The sequence below is a fragment of the Kryptolebias marmoratus genome, linkage group LG21 (genome assembly GCF_001649575.2).
Source record: "Kryptolebias marmoratus isolate JLee-2015 linkage group LG21, ASM164957v2, whole genome shotgun sequence".
In the NCBI taxonomy this organism is placed as follows: Eukaryota; Metazoa; Chordata; class Actinopteri; order Cyprinodontiformes; family Rivulidae; genus Kryptolebias; species Kryptolebias marmoratus.
The window spans coordinates 1,599,135-1,618,663 of record NC_051450.1 but is presented as its reverse complement, the minus strand read 5'-3'; the positions used below and the strand labels follow the sequence as shown (position 1 = coordinate 1,618,663).

The following is a 19,529-nucleotide window of genomic DNA, read 5'->3' as shown; positions in this document are numbered from 1 at the left end:
CTCCTTGGAGCTACAGTGTTCCACCTGTCTCCCTTTCATTTACACACATACAGTATGTTTCTGTCTTGCTTCCATTGACTTTCGGTCCTCCTTTTTTATGGCATACTGTCACCTCTCCAGACTCTCTTCCACCTGCTTCCCTACCTTCACTACAGATAACAGTAGGGGGGAGGGAGTTCCAGCCACGGCTCGATTAGCACCAGCTCTTTCTGGTTCCACCAACATAAACTCTGCTCTGGCATATAAAAAACCTCTTTGCTGGACCAGAGCAAAGACAGCTTTTTCAGGAACTGGAGGAAGGCTCATGGAGCCATGCAGCTCACCAATGAAAATTTTGTCAGTGCCATTTTAAAAAATCCTGATTTAGTTCACTTGTAGTGGAATAACATGTGCACCTAGTCTGTCATCTTCTTGCAGTTTGTGTGTGTTTTTGAATTAATAGTCATGTAGCTGGGAGACTGAGCTGCCACTGTTTTCAGCTGCATTGATAAACATGTTCAACTCCTTTAATGTCACCACCTGGTGTTTGTTGATACACTGTAACTCCTGGTAGCAGCAGTGTTTACAAATCCAACCAAAGATCAGAGATCAGTGTGTTTACAAACATCAACTGTTGCTTAAAAAGTGTTTATGAAATACATTAGTTTTATTAAAACACAATATTATGTCACAAACCCTGTGATCTGTAAAGACAAAGTGTGTCTCTGCTCTTTGATCCTCTACAGAATACAACAGAAGGAAATTCAATCCTTTACTGGAAGAAACATTTAAAGTGACATGATGATGTGGCTTTGGGTTGGCTCTCTGGCTATGGAAAACCAAACTGTTAACCATTTCTTAACTGTTTTTAAAGAACCAGCTCTAGCATCAGCCCTGGTCCAACACTGGAACTTTATAAATCATGGACTATGATGTTGTCTGTAAAGGTAGTAGTCCACAATGCCTGTCTGACCTCAACTGCACATCACTATTGCAAACCAAAAGGAGATAAGACTTACTTGCCATATAACTTAAAAATTAAAGTATTGTAGTTTTTTTAAAAAACACTCAGCAATGTCTGACACACAGTCTGACGCATGCTGAGTCTTGTGTCGTGGTTCAGTAAGACCCAGGAGAAGCTGTTATTACAGCACCTTGATATCATTAAAAAAATCATTAGTAGCTTGAGGCAGCAGAAATCCACAGTCTAACACCTCTAATGAACCAAAACATGCAAAGTGGAATGAGACTTGAAGACGATAAGCCTCAAAACAAATATCGGAATGCCTTTATGGATCTTTATAGTCTCGTGTTGAATCTTGCAGGTCTGCCACACCTTTACAGAAGCCAGTCATGTTTTGTTTGTTTTTTTTGCACAATTTTACTATATACACATCTGATAGCCTTATGACATCTGCTGTATATGTATATAATCCAATGATATATGTTGTAGTTTACTAAATATAGTTTCAAGAGCTGAAATGCTCCATTTAAGATAAGGACTAAGGCAGTTAATGCAGAAGTGAAAATAAGCACATTATTGTGGATGCGGGTTGAGAAAGAAAGTGAGATGTTGAGGATAACATCCAGTCTCTTGACCTGAGGGGAGGGGGAAACCAATGACTTTTTAGTGTAAACTTAAGAACACAACATGCATATTATTTTTTAATGAATAAAAAGCAGACAAAACCAAAAATGCGAACCAAATTTGTTCATAAAAAGTAACATTCTGGGTGTAAAGTAAAAATCTGTACAGAAATGCCCAAAGACCCAGTAAGGTAGACTATGCAACAAAGATACAACAAGTAATAAAAAGAAGCAAGGTAAAGTGGTTTGACACCATATTCCTCTGGACATTTTGCACGTATAAGTTAACTACAGGAAAATACATGAATGTACAAAGGTTCTCACCACAGGTGAGAGTATGGAGAAGGTGGAAGCCTGAAGAAGTGGAGGTTGTCAGGAGTCTGGAGTTTTTGTTTTTTGCCTGCTATTTCCACCTGAGATCCAGCAGAGGGCGCCTGTCATCAGGAGGAGGCACCAGCAGGTGGTTCCAATAATCAGCTCATCAAGGGAGGCTTAAAAGGACGCTGCAGCCAACTCTTCACCATCAGAGTGTTTTACCTGTATGGTATGTGAGTACCCTCTAGACCTAACTAACGTCTTGGACTTTGCTTCATCCAGCCTTGTTTTGTTTCCAGGTTCCCATAGTTCAGAGACTTTTGATCTTCATAGACCAAGTTCCTTCCCTGATCAAACCCTGCTCACCCTCCAACACCACTGGATCTCAGACCCAACTGGATTCCACCACAACAGGACTCAGACTTGTACATTGGACTCCTCCAGGAAAAGTCATCCTCAACTTCCAGTAAGCATTACTGCTGCTAATAAAATCATCACCATCAACAGACCACCAACTAATCCTCCATCTCCCATCACAGTTGCTGCTCCAGTATCTTTGTTCCTGGATTCCAGTACACTATTCACTGTATTCAATAAATCTTTATATTCCTATCTCCTGGCTCCTGAGTGTGTTCTGCATGTGGGCTAAATCCCTGCCTAAAATCATGACAGAGGTATGCTCCAGAAAGAATGAAAGTCAGAAAGACAGAATATATGTGTGAATGAGATGGAGACAAGTGGAACAGAGAAGCTGGAAGGACGGCTCACCCAAGTTCAGCCATCCAAAGCAAAGGGCAGTGCACAAGGGAGGTGAAGAAAAGACTGCACTGCAGACAGGGTGGAGTGGATGGAGATGACAGAAGTGACTGTAGGACAGCTGCAAGGGTGAAAGGGAAAGTTTACAGATGGAAGCAAGACTTGCTACTATGTACTGTTAACAACAAAAAGACAGGAGACAGGGGACTGGGGACTGTGTGAAGCAGGTTCTGGTCTTCAAGTTCCTGAGTGTGTACATGAAGCAAGATCTCTCCTGGAAAAGGAGACCACTGCACTGGTAAAGCAACAGCAACTCCACTTTCTAACAACACTGACAAACAACAACTTAATGGTAGTGACTTTCTGTCAGAGTTCTATTTAAAGTGTCTTGAGCCAACTGCTTAGGATCACAGAAAACAGCAGATGATCCTTAAGGCTGAAAACAAAATATAATACTGGCTGCACTTTCTTCTTACCTGAGGAGTTAATATCATGTTCTTCTAATAAAGTTGACAGCATCCTTAAAGCTTCGCATTATAAGGTCATAAAAACTGGGCAAAAAAATCATAAAGAAACAAAATCCACACAATATTTTTCATATAAATGTCAAAATATCAACGGTTTATGTGTCTTGAAATTAAAGATTTTTAGGCAAAACACATGATTGTGGCAACTACCACGTATGTTTACCTACAAAAAGAACTGAAGTGACTGAAAATAGGTCAAACCTTTAACTTACCTACTATATTTGTTTGCCTGCACCTACTTTACCTGAACAGCTTTAATGTGGTTTTCAACAGTCAAGTGCTTTGTTTACATTGAGTGAGGACCTGCATTTTAGAATTGCATTCAAAATATCCGGAAAACTCTTTTAAACTGCACCATTTGATATAGTTCAGGGTAGGCTTTTTGTTTTACTTCATACTTTGCAATGAGTACCTTAAAAGTCCCCCTAAAAATGCCTAAAACACCTAGAAATAACATACCCAAATTGAATTAGTTGCTGTTCTTCAACATTTTGGAGTACATGCAAAATCTGAATCTCTCTGTAAAGGTAACACTCCGAATTTTTAACCTCAGCAGAACATTAATGTAATTATAACTAGTATGTAGTTGCTGAAGTTACAGCTCACAGATACAAAACAGTTTTTTTCTCACCTGAATATTTTAATGATTTTTTTATGTTGCTGCACACAACCATTTTGACATTGTGGTATTTAAAACTGAATCTCCTGGCAAAATCTACAAGGTTATTTCTTCAAATTTAAGTCAATTGGGCCACGGGCCAGCACCAGTTAATAGCAAGGCCACCTGTACACTCACAACCCATTCATCTTCTGAGGTTACAACACAACTTGAATGGGCATCATGTACAGTGGTCTAGAGTCCAGAGACTCAAATTGAGATTTAATTTAGTTTTCTTCAAAAGTAGCTTTCTCTTTGCCACTCTCCCATAAAACTCAGACTGGTGAAGAACCTGGACAACAGTTGTTATATCCCATCTCACCTGCTGAAGCCTGGATCTCCTTCAGAGAGCTCACAGGTGTCTTGATGGTCTCTCTCATTATTCTCCTTCTTCACGGTCACTCTATTTGTGAGGACGGCCTACTCTTGGTAGATTTACACATCCCATATTCCTTTCATTCCTTAATGGGGGATTTAACAGAAGTCCTGGTGATGTTTAGGACCTTGGAAATCCTTTTGTATCCACCTCCTGACTTGTACTTTTCCATAATCTTTTAGTTTAGTTTACTTTAAAGAGGGGGAATGTTTATGCAATCACTTCTTTTACATGACATTTTTTATTTAACTAGTTTATTTCACTTTGACACTTAAGGTTTTTTTTTGTTTGTTTTCTTTTGTAAAGAAGGCCAATTTATATTTACCAAGACTAATTAATGGCAGTAATAAAAGCAGAAAACATTCAAAGTAGCCACTGTATAAACTGTATCCCTCTTGTGGGAGTTTCAGTAAAGTGTGAAAAATGCTTTACCTTTTTTTTTTTTACTCTGACGATAAAGGTCTGTCTGGTTTTATATTTACTCTCAGAGTCATTTCCTGTAGATAAAGTTCAGATAATTGAAAACTGACCCTGATGTGATTTGAATATGCGTCCTTCTGATCTGGAGTCAGACGTGCTACCATTGCACCACAAGGCCTCCAAGAGCTGCTTAATATTTCATGTATAACTCTCTCGTGTCACTGATGTGGAAAATGTTGTGAAACAGGGTCGTACTGTTTTTTACAGCTCCATAAATGAGTCTTTCCAAGGTTAGCTTAGCTTGTCATCACCGTGGACAGTGAGTTGAATTTGACTTAGTGTACTGGGGTGACATTACTTTATTTTGACGCTACAATTGAAAACATAGGGTGCTGAAACACTTCCTGAAGCAGTTTCAGAATAAAAGCCTGCATATGAAGCTGGATACCCCATACCTCTCATACCAGGATTTTGTCATATCGGTGATACAAAGAAAAAAATTCTTCAAATACTACAGAATGGTCTTACTTCAACATTTCACCTTACATTTAATCAGTAATGGACACACATGACAAATATGTACATAAAAGACTTCAGTATTTTTATTTATTTATTTGACAAGCAGCAAGATCATGTTTGTCACTCTTTTTTTACATTTGAAAGTAGATAACAATAGTCAGTATAGCAGTTTTATTACAATAGTTTTTCCTAATTTCAGTACACTTAACAAAGAAAGAAAATAACACACAACTGCAAACGTGAGAAAAGAAAGCTTGGTTACTTTACCTGTAGCCACCAATGTGTCACTGATGTCTCGCTTTTCTGTCTTGATTTTTGTTTTGTTTTTCTCTCAACATGTAGGCTTATCAAATCTTTCTTCTCCAACAGCTAGAGGCATTTTCTTTTTTGACGTTTGACGCACAAGTGCGTGGCACTGGTGATGTTGTAAACAGTTTAAAAATCAGAAAGTGGGTCGAGTATGAAGAGGGGCCTTATGGGTGGTGGTGTCAGCAGGCTGTCTGACGTGACATGATGACATTTATTCAGAGATGGCAGCACAAGTCCTGCATTAGTCACTGAACAGGATCACAGCAGACACTGACAGTCCAAAACCTAAATGGATAACTCAGACTGTTTTGTGTTTTGTTTATGGTTTTAAGCCTGTGTTTCTAGTTAGCCACACAGGTGAGTCTTTGTACGGAGATGCTGCCTCACTCGGCTTCTCTGCCTATGCAACGTAGCTGTACTCGTCAGCAGAGGTCTGGCTTCGCTCGATATACTGCTTGTCGATGAGCACCTCGATGCATTTCTTGATCATGCTGATACTGGGGTTGAACCTGGCTTTGGACTGATTGATGACCTGAAAACAGAAATGATAAAGAACTCACACATAAACAAGAAAGAAAGGGAGTAAACATTAGCCAATTTGAAAATTGTGAATTTGTCATTATTTAAATGTATTTATTGCAACTGTCTATATAACAGATGCAACTAAAGGTGGACAAAATATCAAATCCATTTTATATATCCTGCATTGTTCCTCATGAAATATAGTGGTTTGTTGCCTGAGGGCAACACCATGCCATAGAGGGTTAAGACTATAATGCAGATATCAAGTTGAGATTTTAAGTTAATTTGTTTTTGCCATGAAGATTAAAGTAACTCTGCTTTCTAAAAATGACCATTTGCTTGTTAATGTTGCAAACAGACAGAAAAATTCAACATTTGTGAGCAAATTCAAGTGGTTGTGGCTCCAAGACTCATGGAGCCAATCAGAACAGTGATCACAGATTCTTTTATCAAGCTCCTGCTCATAATTTATGCTGTTTTTTAAACCTAAGTGGCCCTTAATGACTTGTTTCATGGCATTTATTTCACAGGATGCTGTTCTAATTTTCATACTAATTAAATTAATGGCATTTAATGGGTTTGTCTATAAACTTTTTACTTTAGTTCATTGCGAGTGCGCTGGTGTGATTGTTGCCTTTTCTTACACATGAGCTATACTGATTGTTTTAGTAACTCCTGCTCCTCCAGTCTGCATCGTCATGTTTATTTAGGTGTTGAACTGATAAAATAATCCCTTGTCTTGTTGGAACATGTGAGTGGACTGAGGGAACATTTGTTGTTTTTTTATTGCAATGAGGAAAAGAGAAGATCTATGAGTCATAATTACCATTGCATTGGGTTATAGAGTTAAATAAATATTATTACAATGACTGAAGTCAGATTTTAAAATATATAAATTGCCATACGTTTTACAATAAGAACTATTGCAATGTTTCTTTAAGGCCCAGTCATGGATTTAACAATATTTTCAGGCCTAATTGTCCAACATATGGCTTTGTCTGTCGTTAAAAAAAAATAGATACAACCATATGTTGTATCTATTCAATATCTGAATGACCTAAAGCACAGAGGAGACACGTAGTTTTAAAACAAAGCAGAAGCTTTCTGCTTTTAGTGTTCTGCTGCTGAGCACACAAACAATAACAGCTAATATTAAACAGGCTTTTGATTGCTTAGAAAGGGTTATATTTATAAAAAAAATACAAAATATTCTATACTTAGTCAAACTATAGAGCCATTGCAATATAACAGGCATAAATTCATTATTCACTTTCCGTAGTCTTAAAAAAGAAACAACACAGTCTGCAGGTATGGTGCACGTGTGTTGTACCTGCCAGCTGACAGAGAGAGGAGCTTTCACTGCAGATCTGCTCCAACATGATCCCAAAGGATTAGTCTGTCATTCCTAACATCTCCCTCTAACAAAACACTCACCTCACCTCAAGGGAATTCAGCATTTAAGCACACATGATCACTAGATTCATTCACATACCTGTTCCTTTTACTGTACTTCTACAAAGACCACCTGATGCCACATTATTTAATGGATCTATTAAAGTAAATACTGTTTATGCTTAAGGCGTAACTTTTTACTGCACAGCTTTCAACAACCCTTCATTACACATATTATCCTTTATATTGTTCCTATAGTCCATCTAAATCTTTTTGACATCAACCTCAGTAAAAAAAAACAAAAAAAACCAAAACAACTTGCTCTTTGAGTGGCGTGTAAGCACAAGTTGTGCCACTTTTAGCTTCCATGAACCTGCCCAGAGGCATGGTTTCCACCCACCTCCTGAATGAGGGCATTGTGTCGCAGCATCTTGCGGGCCTTCATGATTCTCACTATAGCAGCTTGTAAATACATTTTGCGGTCCTCGTCTACAGCACTTCTTGTCTGCTCCATCTCCTAAACTCCACACAGACATTTGGTTTAGGATGATGCAGAGTGTGAAAAGAAGCTGCCAAATAACAGATGTGTACTGTCTGACCTGTGGTGTGTCTTTCTGCATCGATGTAGTAATCTTGAACTTTGTTCTTTTACTGGTGAAACTCATATTTAGTGAAAAAGTAGACTCTGTCTCGATCTCCTCCTGTGGACAAAAAGGCAAACATTTTATAAATATCCTGTACATATGCTCACAACATGAACAAATCTACATTTCCCTTGACAGCTCAGACCTTTTGTGAATCGTGGTTGAGCATCTTGACGTCCAGCAGAGACTTGATGGTCTTCTGCAGTTCCTTCTCGTTCATCTGGGTGCCATCCTGCAGCTCCTTGTACGTCACAGTCTGGCTGTTGTTGAAGGCCAGCAGCACAGCCATCTGATACGTAGTCACCATGGCAACGTAAGGCTTGGACAGGTAGTTCATCTTAACCTCACCTGTGTGGACAAATAAATATGTAAGACTTGAATTTGCCAGTAAAAAAATAATCTGTTTCACAAAATAAAACATTTTTTCAAAGATTTTGTTGTGAAAGGTGGGAGAGTCTATATTTTACATGCGAGTTTTGAAAAACTAAGCTAAATGTTTACCACATCAGCTAATCAAACTTTTAATACCTTTTTTTAAAAAAATGTTATGATTTCTTGACATTTTAACATTTTAAAGGCTCTGACTGAAGGCAAAAAAAACCCAACCTCTAAAGTTCAGTTTTAAACATGGACAGTTATTTATCTGTGAAAAAGAAAAATACGGTGTATTTTTTGTGTATTCCTGTTACCTGTGCAGAGAAAGTGCAGCCAGGTCAGCTTTCTCCCACTGAAGTGTTGATTATAAAACCGCTCAAACTGAAAAGGAAGTGGGAAAAAAGTGTTACCTCACAATGTGGTCCATTTAGGAGAATCGCTTTCTTACAGATTCAACCGTTTTCCTCACCATCTGCACACTCTTTTCTAGTTCTTGAGGGATGGCAAATGTGGACGAAGGGACGTGTGTTAAAGGCCAAGCTCCAGCCTGCAAAATGACAGAAAATTCTAGATTTTACACATTGAAACTGAGCTGTTAAAAACAACTTATTAACCCCTCTTTTGTACAATAACAGAAGAGATTACAAAACCACAGGTTCCCCAAAAGACTTTCGGTAATGTTGTGTCTGCTGGTTCCAGTCCTCACAGACCTGTAATACGTAGATCTGGAAACTGATTCCCAGGTCCACCACCGTCTCCTGGGTCTTGATGAAATTGTTGAACTTGTTGTTGAGGTCAGCACTCACGCTCATGTCTGTGTACATTCTGTGAAGTTTGCTGGTGAACTCATAGCCACAAGCTTGCTGCAGAGTTAAAGGGAGAGACAGAATGTCACACAGGAAATGTTTTGAAATTTCTAAACTGAATCACACACTTTTCTTAAGTCGTAGGTAGAAATGTCTTCTGGTTTACCTTTAGTTTGTTGATCATGGCTTCTTCTGAATCCATTGACAATGATAAACCATGTATTAACCGCTTTGCTAGCATTCTGGCATAAAACTACAAAAACAGAGACAACAGTGAGTATTTTAGGACAACTGATACTAAAAACAGACACAGTAAAAAAGCTCAACTTTCTGAACTATTTTAAGATCCAAACCACACTCACAGGAGAGGCTGATGTACCAGACTGTGACAAGATGTTACTTTAAAAAGAAAATAGACATTTTTATATATTGTAGCATAAGAGGCCGTCTGAGTACCTTTTGAAAGATGTCCTTGTCATCTACGTACTTAAACACTGTGATAAAGCTGGTCAGCTTATCCTCCACCTCATTCTCTGTCATTCCCTTTGCAGACTTTTTCAGCAGATTGTCGCAGTATTTTGCCAGCTGGACAGAGACACCAGGAGGGGAAGGACTTGGTTAAGACAGCGTGTGCGTAACACAAAACATCAGAGTTCTTGCATGTGTTTGTACTCACAAGTTCAGGGGCTTTGCAGATGGACTTTGGCTCCCTGAAGTTCACAACAGACGTCAAAGCCTGAGAGAGAAACAAACTGAACTCATTCAGAAAATAACTTCAAGTGTCCGACAGCTAAATGTAACTATGGTCTTATTGAGAGACAATTACAAAACGTATTATATGAAAACAAGACTAAAAATCAGACTACTGAATTTATTAATGATGACTGTTGCATAAATGAGGCTGTAGTACCTTATCAAGAGCGCTCATGAAGTGCTGATCTCCATTGAGAACTGTGTTAATGAGCTGAACAAATTTACTGTGAACTTCCAGAACTGACTCCACAAACAGGGTTGGCATCTAAAGGGTTGGACGAGAGACATGGAGACATTTCTGACAGGTGTCTACACATTTCCCATTGGATATTAAATGAATCACTACAATTAAAAGAAAAACGACTACAAATCCAGACCTTGTCACACACACAGACACACACAGAGTTACATGACTAACGTTTTCCTGAGAGAGGTTACTGGTGCCTCTGATGCCCTCGTTGTTAATGTGGGCCTGCAGCTCTTGGATCATGTGAGGCAACCCATTTGACACGGCTCGCAACAAGGTATACATGTTGGCCATGTCTGGACAAAACAGACAAAAAATGTTTCATTCACAGCTTTTCTTTGCAATATGGCTGCCACATACAAATACTTCAAGTACATATCAGGAACTGGTAAGGGTAAAGAGTGGACTGACCGTCTCTCTTCTCCTGTCGAATAATGCTCTGGCACTCCCCGTGTAAGAACTGCAGGTGATCTGCCACCATCCTCTGCTGGCATTCATGAATGACTTTGGCGTAGGAGCTGGGGTGCAGGTACTTCCGACATCGGACCTCTTCGTCTTTCAACCGTGCCAAAACCTGGAGGAAGATGCAAAAAGGTGACAGTTTTGTTTGAGGTCATTTCACTCTAATGCAGACCGCAGCAGTGTACGGATCATTTGATCAGAAAGTCTGCTGATTAAAGGGCCACAGAGATTTTAAACAGTTTGATTATTTTAAAATGTGTTTCTGTGTGAAAGTTTTAAATAATTAGCATCTTATTAATTGTCGATAGCTTTATAAATAGCCTCAGCTTGAAGAAACAGAGTTTCGACAGTACTGACGAGCTAACAGCTAGTCTGAATGCAGCTAAGACCAAAATGGATTGGTACCACCTGAAAACAGTTCCAACCTCAAAACAATTTTATGAACCTTTTACACTGCTGTCAGATTCTCAGTACATAATGTTTTATATGGATTTCTATGATTAGTTACCAGCAGAAGTGACATGCAGCACGTCTGGGACCATGGGGCCATATCTGCCATAATAACTATTAAATGTAACGTAAAGGTTTAAATATTCGTGTCTGCACAAACCGCTATAAATGTTTGAATACTGTTTTAGTTTAAATGCTTTTACTAAAACACCAGACATAAAGGGTTTTTTTCCACCCCTGTCCTACCTGCTGCTCTGAGCTGTCATTTAGTTGTGTACAGTAGACGAGCGGGAAATTCCCCTAAACATTTAAGCTCACTGTAAAAAGGCATTGTTAGTTGGTTATTTTTATCCCGTGGATAACAGAGTCAACCACTGCTCGTCTATCAGAGCGACACGTCTCGCGTGCCAAAGTAACACTGTTTCAAAAAAAAAAAACATCTGCAACAAGCCAGAAAGGTTAGCGTGCTGGCAGCTGAAACAAAATAACCAACGGTAGGTTTGCTATGGAGGCTAATAACCAGCCAATTATTACTTGTCAGGCTCTCAAAGTTACTTAACAAAGAGCAGAACAGCAAAGAAGAAGTCATATTGGCACAATTATGTTAGAATTATAAAACAAACAAACAAATATACAAATAAATATAATTTAACTAACACTACAGCATATTAAATTAAACTTCAATTTTAAATTTATTCTCAATACTTGTGATTAAATTAAAATTTCACACTTGATCCTAAATATCATCAGAAATATTTACAATTAAGATAACTAAATATTATATTTAGTATTATTTTACCTTTAAAATAATATTAAGTATTATGTTTTTATACAGCACAATAATATTGCATTTTTGTTTTTAAATCAAAGCAAAAACACCATGTGATGTACTTTTTCGTTTTTGTTTTAATACTGTAATCCCATGAAACCGTGACATTTCAGGTTATCATGCTGTCAGAGTCCCACACCGATTATTCTGACCAAATTAACAAACTAAAAGTGGCTACTTCAAATACAGATCCATGTAAATGGGAATGATGTGAAATTGCCAGAGTAAAGGTTTAAAAATCAGCATTCGCATGAACCACTAGAAAATTTCGGAGATTGTAGCTGTTTTGAGACAGCAGTAATCCACTTTGGTTTTAGCTGTGTTCAGACCAGCTTATTAGCTCTTCAGCTCTGTTACATGTGAATCCCATTGAGGCTGTTTAGGAAGTAAACTACAACTAAAACATTTACACAGAAACACACTTCAATGTGGCCAAACTTTTCTTTTAAGTCTTTTTGTAGCATGCAGTTTTTTAAGCTCATAACTTTTAATAAGAGAAAAGTCCTTTTCTGCACATCGGTCAATTGTGTAACTGAAGGGACTGAAAGTGAGTTGTGCAGAAATCTAAACTGTTCTTACACTGCTGGATCAGACAGGAAAGGAGGACACTGTCCTAATGCTCAGTAAATCTCTAATAAAAGTTGTGTCTGATAACTGAAGAGAGACGTCTATTTGTTGTCTACTCTGCCTGAGTGGGTGAGTGAGTGAGTGACACAAAGAGAAAGACGATGAAACTAAAAGGTAATGAAGGTAACAGCAACCCAGGAACTTTTGCTGTCAGCAATGTTCGTTTACTGTCTGAACTAAGAGTCAGATTAAAACACTCATGTCACCAGACTGAGAGGACCCTTTTATCTGTCCATCTCTTACCTTCTCCATATACTGTGAGCAGTTAGATTCCTGCAGAAGATTGGAGGCTTCCTGTTTGTAATACTCTCCCGTTTTTATCAGAAAAGGACCTTCAAAGATTTCTTGATAAAACTGCAACACAAAATTTAGAAAAAAAAAAAAAAAACAGGAGAGTTTTTAGCAGGTCTATCGGACATTGTGTGAACTGTGTGACCTGGTTGTCGTTGTTGTCTCACCTTTAGTGGAAACTTCTTCTTGTACTGTTCAACATGAACAAAAGAGTTGATGACCCCATGGATTACCTTCTGGTTGGGGTTCTCGCCGCACCGATCGCTGCAAGAGAAAACAGGTTCAATACATGGGAAGGTTTTAGTGACGAGGTTCATGTCAAACTCTTGAATATGACCAGACAGGTTTTTAGTTTTATTTAGTTTTTCTTAACACCATACTCACACTAACAGCACTGTAGTTGCCAGAGGTGTTGGACACAAAAGAGTCGGAACATGTATTTTACCCGAACCAAATGTTGCGCTGAATAGTTTGGGAAATACTTTAATCTCTTTGAGTAATTCTATAGTTTTGGCCACAAATGGCTGAGCTCAGAAGATTTATTTTTTTGTAGCTTGGTGTGTGAAAAATCCTACTTTTTGATTTCATTCAGCAACATCCGGATGAGAACAGCCTGAAGGGGTTCAATCATCAGCTTCCTCCACATATCCAACGCCAACTGCAATGTCAAGTGAAAACCAGCATGTTTATCACAGCTTAGACAGAACCTTGAATACGTTTTTCTGGTGGGATGGGGTGAAATCAAATCTAGACTAAAGACGTTAACATTGTGAACCTCATTTTCTGACAATGATATTCATATTTGTTGCTAATCTTATTGAAGTGGGGGTAAAACATTTTATGAATGTGGATGAAACTGATTCATTAAAGGATGAATGAGTACTTCTCCGATCTCCATGAGCGGCTCATTCATGTCCACTCCTCCGTAGCCATACTGCAGGTCGGCTTCGGTTAGTTTGTTCTTCTTGATGAACTGCGTGTTAAGATACCTAAATAATAAAGGAGATGAGTTAAGATGTTAGCATATCAAATGTTTTTTTTTAATAAAAAAGACCTGAACTGTCCCTTTAACTGAGCACAGTAAATTGCTGAAGCTACATCATGAATTTCTTTCTTTGTCATTTTCACTCTTATGGGAACTCACTTTGTAGCTATTCAGTAACCAGACTCCAAATAAAAACTATGAATATCCTACATTCTTGGACATTTAATAGTGAAATTATCTGTATTTACCCAATACCAAACACACACACACACACACACACACACACACAAGAAGCTTTAAGAACAGCCATTTTTATTGATGACTATCCCTCCTCAAAGTGGAACTGATAATTCAGAATAGTTGGCATAAAGTAAAAGACAAATGTTGAAGGACTGCATCTAACATTTTTCGAGACAAGATTGCCTCTTCGTCAAAGCATTCCCAACTAAACTATTATTGTCATATTGATAAGAACATTTAGGGGGAAAACACGTTTAAAAGTGTATTGACGGACCAAATTCAAGTGTAGGAAGGTGGAGAGTCTTATAGAACAACTGTAACACACCTAAGGGAACCAGAAGTGACAAACAAAAGATCCACATAACATAATATGTGCCCACAACATCAGTCCACTGAAACAAGACAACTGACAATATCTCTTTCGTAAGTTACTAACATGATACAGATATTCTATTTCAAAGTATGAAGTTTCAACACAGGAACACTGATGACCTAATTTATTTCCATTAACAGTCAGTGCTGCCAAACCTTACAGAGGGTTTCAGCTCATTGTTTTGGTTTCACAGCCCACACATCAACTCTGAAGATGTTTCACTTTTAAAGCAAAAAATACTTTCAATTCTACCCGCACACCACCAAACAGCAGACAAACACAGTGATATCACAAAGTCCAAATTGAAACTCAAAGGCATATAAAGAATTACTGTATAGTAGCTTTCACTGGAAACATTTTACACAAAGTAAGGCTTCAAGGAGAATTTTGTAATGCCACCAGTTCCTCTAATAGGTCTGATGATGCTGAAATGTGTCATCTGTGATTCAGCAACTCTTGTATTTCATCAGGAGACCAAGTAAGCAGCAGGACAACTTCCAAGTAGACTGTCATCAAGCTGATCTGTGTTTCCTGATTCAGTTCAAGCTAAACAGTATGGAGTTTTTACAGCTGTGCCACCAACAAAAACAACACCATGAAGTTTTAGAACCCAGCTAAGATGACAGCTGGTGTTAAATGCCACTAAGCAAGAACAATAGAGAGTACTGAGAACTGATATACTGTTTATTACAATGCAGCTGGAATTTCACTCCAGCCTCCGGTGAATTATGATTTGTTTGATACGATGTAAACTAGAAAACAGCTCAAAATATTATTTTTTTTATCTTTAAGACAAACCAATCACGACACTGTTGTTCTGCTAAAGCCAAAAGACTTTCTCACTGTGTTACATAAAGAGACATAATAAAACACGTATAATCATGGAAAAAATAAAGTCCACCACCTTTCACAATTAATTTTACAGTTGCGGGAGAAAGCCTCTTCTCTCTAAAAAGAACATGGCAGCACGACTTATGTTTGTAAAGTTGAATCTTAATGAACTCCAAGATTTTTGGAACAATGTCCTTTGAACAGATGGGACAAACATAGAGATGTTTACCCATAATGCACAGCGCCACCACATTTGGCAAAAACACAACACAGCATATCAGCACGGTGGTGGAGAGGTAATGGTTTGGGCAGCTTACAGTCATTGAGTCGATCATGAATTCCTCTGTAGACCAAAGTTTTCTACAGTCAAATGTGAGAACATCTGTCTGACAGCTGAAGCTTGGACCATGATAGGTGACGATGCAAGAGGACAATGATCTTAAACACAGCATCTGATCTACAACAGATCAGCTGAAGAAGAAAAGAATGAAGGTGCTGCAATAGTCCTGTCAAAGTCGAGACATAAAGTTAAGTGAAATGCTGTGGTGGGACCTTAAGGGTGCTGCAAACCTCAATGCACTGAAGCAAAGAAGGATGGGCCACTATTCCTCCACAACCATATGAGAGACTAATGAAGCCATACAGAAAATGACCGTTTTACATTATTGCTGCTAAAGAACACAGACTAAAGGCTCTACATAAGCTGTTGAACCATGGGATGGACTTAGTTTTTACACACAGTTATTCCATTTTAGACTCATTTTTGTTTAATAATGGTGGAATCTGTTGTGAGTTTTCCCACACTTGAGGTTAGATTTAAATAGTTTTATAAGCTGATAAAGACCAGATCATTTTTATTATGTTGCGATATGTAAAACCATGAACTTTGAAGAGGGTGGACTTTCTTTTTCCCATGACTGTATGCATGCACAGGCAGCCTGGCAGGAAAAATAGAGCTAAAATATCTTACAAGGTGTAGTGGTTTACAATGAAACAGGGTACGTCAAATGCTTGTTGGCACCTCACACAATCCTTTGCAAAGTGAAATGTTTTAAGTAAATGAGAAATCTGAACAGGAACACAGTATCTTGTGAAAGAATAAAATTAGCTTGCTCTGATTTCAAGGACCCAAGTGAACTGAGACAGCTGCACAGATTTAAAATGGACAAAGTTGAGCATCGATGTCTGGTCATATCGTCGCTTAAATGTTGTACATGAAATTTTTGACACAGACTACAATTGACAGACCACAGCCATCTGTTTACCTTCTGACCCTGGCACCTTTAATTTGGTCTTCAAATATAATATAGTCAGAATACCAACTTAAACTAAATTACATAAAATAATGGATCACAGCAACACTCTTGCTATTATAAAAAGTAAAGAAGAAGATTAAAAAAAGCTGAAGGACAATAGTAATGAACCTTGTGACTTACAGAACAATATACTGTATACTGATGACAGTAAAAGCCTCGGTATTACCTGTACAAGCAGTCCATGTAGTCAGCACCTTTGCTGTACTCTTCCCAGTACATGTGGTACATCACTAAAACCTTCTCCTCAGATTCAAGAACTTTCTGGAATACAAACACGTGTGTGGCAGATGTTACGAACAGCAGTACTACACAGGAAAGAAGGAAAATGTTTTTTTAGTCAGCTCTTACCTTGTACAACTGTCTGACATGATTCTCAAGAAATATTTTGGTCTCTGTGTATAATCTTTCACCCAAAGGCTCAGGGTATGCAACACACAAGGCATAAATGTCACTGGTGTCGAGGTTAAGGGCAAATACAGTGGGTAAACATAAATTTTTAAAAATTGTATACAAAAATAAAGATGTGTTTTAATATACATGTTATCCTTAATATTACATTTCTAAGTTACTAACTGTTGTAATACTACCAGCTCCTCATTTTATGATTCTTTTAACTCAATTGTCCTGTTTTCATCATCACTTGTAGATACATTTAAATTAAATAAACTGACCATGCACACTTCACCCTTCTTGCACTTTGTACTGCCCTGTTGCTGAAAAGTGCTATATAAATAAATTTGACTTTGACTTTTGACTTTAAACCTAATATTTCATTATTAAAGCAGCTGGTGGATACGAGAATCTATCATTCCACGTGGCTCTTTCCACATAGTCGAGCATCACAACAGCCTTGATTGTAGTCAGTAACTTGTTCCATGTCTCGTCAAAATCCACCACCCGCGGCTTTAAGGACATTGTAGAGGATCTCTTTCAGCCTACAGAAGAAACACACACACAAATAAATAAAAGGGATTTTTTTCTGATAAAAGGTAACACAAAAAGCTTTAACATATTTTTTCCCAAAATATTTTCTTTTTAACCCTTTTTTTTTTTACATCAATTCACCAATATGAAGATTGGCTTGTGTAAGGTTACAACAGAGAGCCATGTATAAGTAACAATAATAAACCAAAATAGACAATTTGGAATCTTGAAAAAATAAACTGTGACAAACAACAACAACAACAAAAACGGTACAAAATGCATTGTAACAACAAAACACAATCCTCTATACCCTTTTCTTTTTCACTGCAAAATATTAATGCACTTAAAAGACTTTATAAATCACACCACTTAAGATAAACTAAGCTGCACAGCTTGAGTTGAAACATGTTTACATTAGAATGAATAGTAGTATAAAGATCAGAAACACAATGTACTTAGAGATCTCTTCCTAACGTGAAATGACCGACAACACACAGAGCACAGTCAGGTGCAGCAGCATTACGGCAGCAACAGCCCTGCGAGGATTATTAGAAACTTTCACTTCTCCTTCATAAGAAGTCCTACATAACACCCAGAAGAGAAATGAAGGCCCTGTGTGTGTTACACCAGTTTGATTTAACGTCACAGATTACATTAACATCATGACTGACAGTTTTTCCTGGTACCCACTTCACTTTTACACATTGCCGTCTTATTTAAATAAACGTTATTGTTATTTGAAAAACATCCTTCTTTCAGTTCCAATAAACGTAGCTAATTAAAGGTTACTGGCTACCGGAATGCCAATCCCAAAATAGGATGACAAGCTAGAAGGCTAACTAGCTTACTGCTAGCATGCTACTTCTTCCTGTTTAAATACATACACTTTGGAGGTAACCGCTAGCAGTTAGCCGGCTAACGATGGCTCAGCTACCGTTAGCAACTTGTCACCTTAGTAGTTTCCCCACATTTACCCTGACAGCGTGGCAGAACATGGCACTAATGTTAAACAAACCAGGTTACCTAAGGCAAGCAATGAGTTCTGAATACAACCTACCTCTATACATGAATTACTTGTTATAAAACTCTGGTTTGTCCGCTGTCACGGGCTTGATTTGATACAGGTCTTCCCTAGTACCTCTCGGGTTATACCATATTTGTTAGGGGTGCGATAAGAACATTTGTAAATTCGTTTAAATGTATTTTTCTTTCCCTGTTTTATCTAGTCCAAATGTTTAAATTACAGGTATTTATTCGGACAATTTATTAAATTTTAGTTCATTTTTATGCCAACGAGATTAACCAAACAGATTCCTTCTAAAATGGTATCACCCAAAACTACGGAAGCCCGTCAAGATCAAGTGTTAAAATATACCCACATTTGTTTTCCCATAAAATCGATTAAGGTCAGTGTGGTGTCTATAATATAATATAATATAATATAATATAATATAATATAATATAATATAATATAATATAATATAATATAATATAATATAATATAATAACAGTTAAAGAAAATGGATAGATGGATGGATAATATAATATAATATAATTCTTTTTCTGTTCATACACAATATTGAATGCTGTGCAGCTATAAGGATTTTTTACTGAAACCTTTTACTTTTGGACATCTTGTTATGATGCGTAACCATAACAACAAGGTGGCTTTTTCACAATCAGGACCAGCTGATTAACATCTTTTACACTTCAGTGTTGAACATGAGGAACCCGAAGTCCATTCATGGCCAGAACCAAGCAGACTGCCTGTAAATCCACCAGAGGTAAAGCTCCCAGGAAGCAGCTGGCCACCAAAGCCACCCACTGGAGCGCTTCGGCCACCAGCTGAGTGAAGAAGCCTCACCTATACAGGTCCGGTACCGTGGCTCTCAGGGAAATCCACCACTACCAGAAGTCCACCGAGCTGCTCATCCAGAAGCTGCTCTTTCAGCAACTGGTCCGGGAGATCGCCCAGGAGTTCAAGACCAACCTGAGCTTCCAGAGCTCGGTTGTCAT

General features: G+C 38.0%; 1 protein-coding gene across 2 annotated transcripts; it reads right to left on the bottom strand.

Moving 5' to 3' along the window:
- Nucleotides 1-5,198: 5,198 nt before the first annotated feature.
- On the bottom strand, nt 5,199-18,726 carry cul2 (cullin 2). 2 transcript variants are annotated; one of them, XM_037973251.1, is made up of 22 exons: nt 18,571-18,726; nt 17,386-17,524; nt 16,938-17,040; nt 16,756-16,850; nt 13,728-13,833; nt 13,420-13,502; nt 13,012-13,108; nt 12,797-12,907; nt 10,597-10,759; nt 10,357-10,481; nt 10,096-10,203; nt 9,862-9,921; nt 9,673-9,770; nt 9,548-9,584; nt 9,352-9,438; nt 9,090-9,242; nt 8,849-8,926; nt 8,694-8,760; nt 8,150-8,352; nt 7,960-8,061; nt 7,761-7,877; nt 5,199-5,978 (listed from the first exon to the last, which is right to left on the bottom strand). In XM_037973251.1, the coding sequence occupies exons 2-22, from the start codon at nt 17,502-17,504 to the stop codon at nt 5,847-5,849; spliced, it is 2,244 nt and encodes a 747-aa protein (XP_037829179.1). In that variant the 5' UTR covers nt 17,505-17,524; nt 18,571-18,726; the 3' UTR covers nt 5,199-5,846. The 2 variants fall into 2 exon arrangements, with proteins under 2 accessions (XP_037829179.1, XP_017287392.1); XM_017431903.2 differs by lacking the exons at nt 9,548-9,584; nt 18,571-18,726 and having other exon boundaries at nt 5,847-5,978; nt 9,642-9,770; nt 17,386-17,504.
- Between the last annotated feature and the right edge of the window lie 803 nt (nt 18,727-19,529).